Source organism: Primulina eburnea, chromosome 18, assembly GCF_022965805.1.
Source record: "Primulina eburnea isolate SZY01 chromosome 18, ASM2296580v1, whole genome shotgun sequence".
NCBI lineage: Eukaryota > Viridiplantae > Streptophyta > Magnoliopsida > Lamiales > Gesneriaceae > Primulina > Primulina eburnea.
The window spans coordinates 1,238,493-1,244,152 of record NC_133118.1 but is presented as its reverse complement, the minus strand read 5'-3'; the positions used below and the strand labels follow the sequence as shown (position 1 = coordinate 1,244,152).

The following is a 5,660-nucleotide window of genomic DNA, read 5'->3' as shown; positions in this document are numbered from 1 at the left end:
ATGACAGCCAGACGCTTGAGGCCTTACTTCTTATCTCATCCGATTGTGGTGCTCACGAACAGCCCATTGGGCAGAATTCTAACTCATTCGGATATGTCTGGCCGCTTGATCAAGTGGACCACTGAGCTAGGGGAGTATGACATCCAGTATGAGCCAAGAACATCTATCAAAGCACAAGCCTTAGCTGATTTTCTAGCTGAGACTGTGCATCTTGAAAATGAGGACCCTTGGAAAGTATATGTTGATGGTTCATCTTCTAAAGAGGGGAGCGGGGTAGGAGTGGTACTGATTTCACCAGCTGGGGAGGAAGTGAAGTTGGCAGTTAGGTTGGACTTTCGAGCATCCAACAATGAGGCAGAATATGAGGCTGTGTTGGCGGGACTGCGAGCAGCCAAAAATGTAGGAGCTACCCGGGTACTTATTTTTTCTGACTCACAGTTGGTAGCGCAGCAGATGAAGGGAATGTATGATGTGAAAGATGAGAAACTTATTGAGTATGCTCAAGAAGTGGACAGGGTCAGAGAGAAATTCACGGAGATTACATTTGAACAGATTCCCAGGAAAGAAAATGAGAAGGCAGACACTCTAGCCAAAATGGCTGGGACAATGGGGAGTTGGAAGACTAGAGATGTGGTATTTCAAATTGAACTCACACCTCAAACGAGTTCACCCGCAGTTGAACAGGAGGAGGAGGATTGGAGAACCGCAATAACTGATTATTTGAAAGAGGGAAAGCTTCCCGATGACCCTCGCGAAGCTCGTAAGTTGAAGATGAAATGTTCACGTTATGTGATGGTCGGATATGTGTTGTTTAGAACATCTTTTGCAGGGCCGCTTCTTCGATGTTTGAGTTATACAGAGGCTGATTACGTGCTCCGAGAGGTTCACGAGGGATGTTGTGGAAATCATCTAGGGGCTTATGCATTGGCGAGGAAAGTGATGCTCGCCGGTTATTCTTGGCCCTCGATACTGTATGATGCTCAAGAGTTAGTGATGTCTTGTGATAGTTGTCAACGTCATGCCCGATTGCATCACCGGCCAGCGGCCATGATGAAGACTGTCACGGCCGCCTGTCCTTTTGACCAATGGGGAATGGATATTGTGGGACCTTTTCCTACAGCTCCTGCTCAGAAGAAATTCCTTTTGGTAGCGGTTGACTATTTCTCAAAATGGGTGGAGGCAGAACCGTTAGCCAGAATCACTGAGAATGACGTCATGAAGTTCTTGTGGAAGAATATAGTATGCAGATACGGGGTACCCAGGAGACTGATATCCGATAATGGGAGACAGTTCCAAGGGGCCAGGATCTAAGCTTGGTGTAAGGAGATGAAGATCCAACAGGTCTTTACCTCTGTAGCTTACCCGCAGAGTAATGGCCAGGTAGAGGTGACTAATCGGACGCTGGTTCAGGGTCTGAAAGTTCGACTGGGCAAAGCTAAAGGCAATTGGGTGGATGAGCTACCAAGTGTCTTATGGGCATACCGAACCACTCCGAGAGAAGGAACCAAAGAAACTCCTTTCGGTTTGGTTTATGGTACTGAAGCAGTGCTCCCGGCGGAGATCAGGTTGGAATCGGCAAGGGTGATGTTTTATGACGGGGACAATGGTGCGAGACGCGCTACTGACCTTGATCTGTTGGAGGGAAAGAGAGAGTCTGCCAGCATTCAATTGGAAGCTTATAAGAACCGCATTGCACAGTCTTATAATCGGAGAGTCGTGCAGAGAAACTTTCAAGTGGGTGATTTGGTCCTAAGGAAGGTGCAAGAAGAGCAGAGGGGAAAACTGGACCCAAAGTGGGAGGGTCCCTTCAAGGTGATCGAGAGAATGAGCTCTGGAGCCTATTACTTGGAGAATACACAAGGCAAAGCTTTGAAGAGGCCTAGCTTTGAAGAGGCCTTGGAATGCTTATCACCTCAGAAAATATTATTCTTGATTCTGTCATTGATGTATTTTATTTCCTGAATTTTCCTATGTAATCCATTGGAATTCAATAAAATCAAATTCTTCCCTTTAGTTCATGAATGTTGTTATATTGTGAGAGTGATAGAATAATTCTATTTTCCTACTAAGGCATCGCCTAGTAGAGGAGTTAGAGGGTGAGGGTGTTGATTTTTATTTTCCTGCTAAGGTGTCACCTAGCAGAGGAGTTAGAGGGTTGAGGCGTTGAATTTTTATTTTCCTACTAAGGCATCGCCTAGTAGAGGAGTTAGAGGGTGGAGGTGGTGAATTTCTATTTTCCTGCTAAGGTGTCACCTAGCAAAGGAGTTAGAGGGTTGGGGCGTTGAATTTTTATTTTCCTACTAAGGCATCGCCTAGTAGAGGAGTTAGAGGGTGGAGGTGGTGAATTTCTATTTTCCCTGTTAAGGTATCACCTAGCAGAGGAGTTAGAGGGTTGGGGCGTTGAATTTTTATTTTCCTACTAAGGCATCGCCTAGTAGAGGAGCTAGAGGGTGGAAGTGGTGAATTTCCATTTTTCCTGCTAAGTTGTCACCTAGCAGAGGAGTTAGAGGGTTGGGGCGTTGAATTTTTATTTTCCTACTAAGGCATCGCCTAGTAGAGGAGTTAGAGGGTGGAGGTGGTGAATTTTTATTTTCCTGCTAAGGTGTCACCTAGCAGAGGAGTTAGAGGGTTAGGGCGTTGAATTTTTATTTTCCTACTAAGGCATCGCCTAGTAGAGGAGTTCGAGGGTGGAGGTGGTGAATTTCTATTTTTCCTGCTAAGGTGTCACCTAGCAGAGGAGTTAGAGGGTTGGGGCGTTGAATTTTTATTTTCCTACTAAGGCATCGCCTAGTAGAGGAGTTAGAGGGTGGAGGTGGTGAATTTCTATTTTTCCTGCTAAGGTGTCACCTAGCAGAGGAGTTAGAGGGTTGGGGCGTTGAATTTTTATTTTCCTACTAAGGCATCGCCTAGTAGAGGAGTTAGAGGGTGGAGGTGGTGAATTTCTATTTTCCCTGTTAAGGTATCACCTAGCAGAGGAGTTAGAGGGTTGGGGCGTTGAATTTTTATTTTCCTACTAAGGCATCGCCTAGTATAGGAGCTAGAGGGTGGAGGTGGTGAATTTCTATTTTTCCTGCTAAGGTGTCACCTAGCAGAGGAGTTAGAGGGTTGGGGCGTTGAATTTTTATTTTCCTACTAAAGCATCGCCTAGTAGAGGAGCTAGAGGGTGGAGGTGGTGAATTTCTATTTTTCCTGCTAAGGTGTCACCTAGCAGAGGAGTTAGAGGGTTGGGGCGTTAAATTTTTATTTTCCTACTAAGGCATCGCCTAGTAGAGGAGTTAGAGGGTGGAGGTGGTGAATTTTTATTTTCCTGCTAAGGTATGACCTAGTAGAGGAGTTAGAGGGTGGAGGTGTGGAATTTCTATTTTCCTGCTAAGGTGTGACCTAGTAGAGGAGTTAGAAGGTGATGGTGTTGATTTTTATTTTCCTGCTAAGGTGTCACCTAGCAGATGATTTAGAAGGTGGAGGTGGTGAATTTTTATTTTCCTGCTAAGGTGTCACCTAGCAGAGGAGTTAGAAGGTAGAGATGGTGAATTTCTATTTTCCTGTTAAGGTGTCACCTAGCAGAGGAGTTAGAAGGTAGAGATGGTGAATTTCTATTTTCCTGCTAAGGTGTCGTCTGTCAGAGGAGTTAGAGGGGGATGGTGGTTGATTTTTATTTTCCTGCTAAGGTATGACCTAGCAGAGGAGTTAGAGGGTGACGATTTTATTTGCCCTAACAAGTTAGTAGTATCAGAGACAAACTCGTGAGAAGCAGTAAATTCAAATGCAAAATACCCAAGGTTGCATAAATAAAACGAGTTCGTACATGTCAAAAGTGCGCAAAAGGAAATAGCCAAATGTAAACGTCCCAAAAGTCGCATAATCCTATGAAAAATAAAACAATGCAGAAAATAACATAAATAAAGGAGCTCAATCTAGGAATCGGGGGGGAGACTCGATATGAAGCTCTCGAAGTCGATAAAGTCAGTAGGGGCGCCCGGCGGAGGATAGCCCTGAGCATGGAAAAGGCCGACTGCACCCTCGAAGCCCACCCCCAGGTAGTGAAAAGCTTTCGGGCCACAGATCTCGATAAATTCTTCGGATTTGAGAAATTCCTCTTTGAAGGAGAAGGCTTCTGCAACATGTCGTGCCTTGGTGTCTTTAAGCTCAGCCTGTGAGTTCTTTAATTCTTTCTTCAGCTTCTGGATCTCTTTAGCTTGATCCTCTATCAGCCGCTGAGACTCCTGCTTCTGTTTTGAGAGCTCGCCGCACTGGATTTGGGACTCCGACAATTGAGCTTGGGACTCCGAAAGCTCCTCGGCATGCGACACTTTCATCTCATCAATAGTAGCCTGGAGCTGTTCGCGGAGAGCCTGAACCTCGCGTAATTCTTTACAAGAGTCAGATCGAGCGGTGTGAGCGCGCTCAGCCACCTCCCCGACGTACATCATGCCCTGCATAAGTAAACAAAGGTGAAAAGAAGACAAGGGATCAAATGTATATAGAGCACCAATCTGAAGGCTAGAAGAAGAAGTATACCTCAGTGACACTGCTGCATGCCCGGCGAAGGAGGTCAGACCACCCCAGTGAACTCATGAACGCTGCATCCGCCTCGGAAGGAAGCTGATACATTATCTTCTGAGCCAGCTGAGTAGGACCCCGCCCCACGATGGCCGAATCCGAGGTATATAGATGATGTACTGACGATTCAAAGAGAGGCCCCTCATCGGACTCAGGCCCTTCTGGAGAAGAGACCGACACTACTGAGATCTCTGAGATCTTGCGCTTACCATGATGGGGGACTGACGGGCTAGGATCAGCGGACACCTTTTGTTTACCAGACGGAGGAGGTGACTTTGCGCGAGGAGGTGGAGAGGAGGCTCGCTTTGGGGCAGAGGAGGAGGAGCCCGTCTTCTTCTTCTTCACAGCAGTAGGGGAGCTAGAGGACTTCTGCGCAGTAGTAGAGCAGGAACCTGTTTTCTTTTTCTTAGCGACAGAACAATCCCCTTTTGTACCCATCGTGACTGCCGGGGTAACGGACTTCTGGGGTGCTGATGAGGAACCCCCGGCCTTCGTCTTGGAAAGTTCACGGAGAAATAGAGCATTCATGACTCTAACACCTGCAAGCACAAACAGTGAACCGAATGAGAGTGTTATCAAGCAACATAACAAGCAATAGAAAAACAATAAGTATGAAAAGAGGCAAGGATATCTACCGGCGTTCTCCTTCAACTCAATATTCGCGGGACTTAACCCGACATGACACAGGAGATCTTCAGATAGAAGTTGGGGAATGCTAAAGCATCGATCTCCTAGTACACTCATTATGTGTAGATAATCCTTATCTTTCTTATATAGGAAGCTCAGGCTTGGTGAAATTAGGGCACCAATCAGTGGAACAAGTCAATTCTTTCGGTGGTTGAATAAAGAAAAAGTATTTTTTCCAATCCTTCACATGACTAGGAGCTCCATCAAAAAGCTTGCGGCTAGACCGAGAAATCACGTAGAAGGGTCCCTCTTTTGACTTGGCTAAGACCAAGAAGTAGGAGAAGGTAATGCAGCTTAAAGGAAGATCTAGAGCTCGGAATAACACGATGAGGCAGCATATTGAGCGGAGAGCATTGGGAGTGAGCAAACCTAAATGCATCTGATAATAACTGCTCAGCTCCTGAAGAAAGTCA

The 5,660-nt window shown here is 46.0% G+C and overlaps 2 protein-coding genes across 2 annotated transcripts; one reads left to right on the top strand and one right to left on the bottom strand.

The window, feature by feature from the left end:
• Positions 1-1,311, top strand: LOC140820150 (uncharacterized). Its single transcript, XM_073180470.1, has one exon. It carries the CDS (start codon positions 1-3, stop codon positions 1,309-1,311), a length of 1,311 nt encoding a protein of 436 aa, XP_073036571.1.
• A 2,429-nt stretch (positions 1,312-3,740) lies between these two features.
• LOC140819995 (uncharacterized) lies at positions 3,741-5,314 on the bottom strand. The gene is made up of 2 exons (XM_073180287.1): positions 4,519-5,314; positions 3,741-4,433 (listed from the first exon to the last, which is right to left on the bottom strand). Exons 1-2 carry the CDS (start codon positions 5,302-5,304, stop codon positions 3,915-3,917), a joined length of 1,305 nt encoding a protein of 434 aa, XP_073036388.1. The 5' UTR covers positions 5,305-5,314; the 3' UTR covers positions 3,741-3,914.
• Positions 5,315-5,660: the final 346 nt, after the last annotated feature.

Coding starts and splice junctions, on each gene's coding strand:
- LOC140820150 (XM_073180470.1), top strand. CDS start 1: ATGACAGCCAGACGCTTGAGGCCTTACTTCTTATCTCATCCGATTGTG.
- LOC140819995 (XM_073180287.1), bottom strand. CDS start 5,304: ATGAGTGTACTAGGAGATCGATGCTTTAGCATTCCCCAACTTCTATCT. Junction 4,434..4,518: donor CATGCAGCAGTGTCACTGAG/GTATACTTCTTC, acceptor TTACTTATGCAG/GGCATGATGTACGTCGGGGA.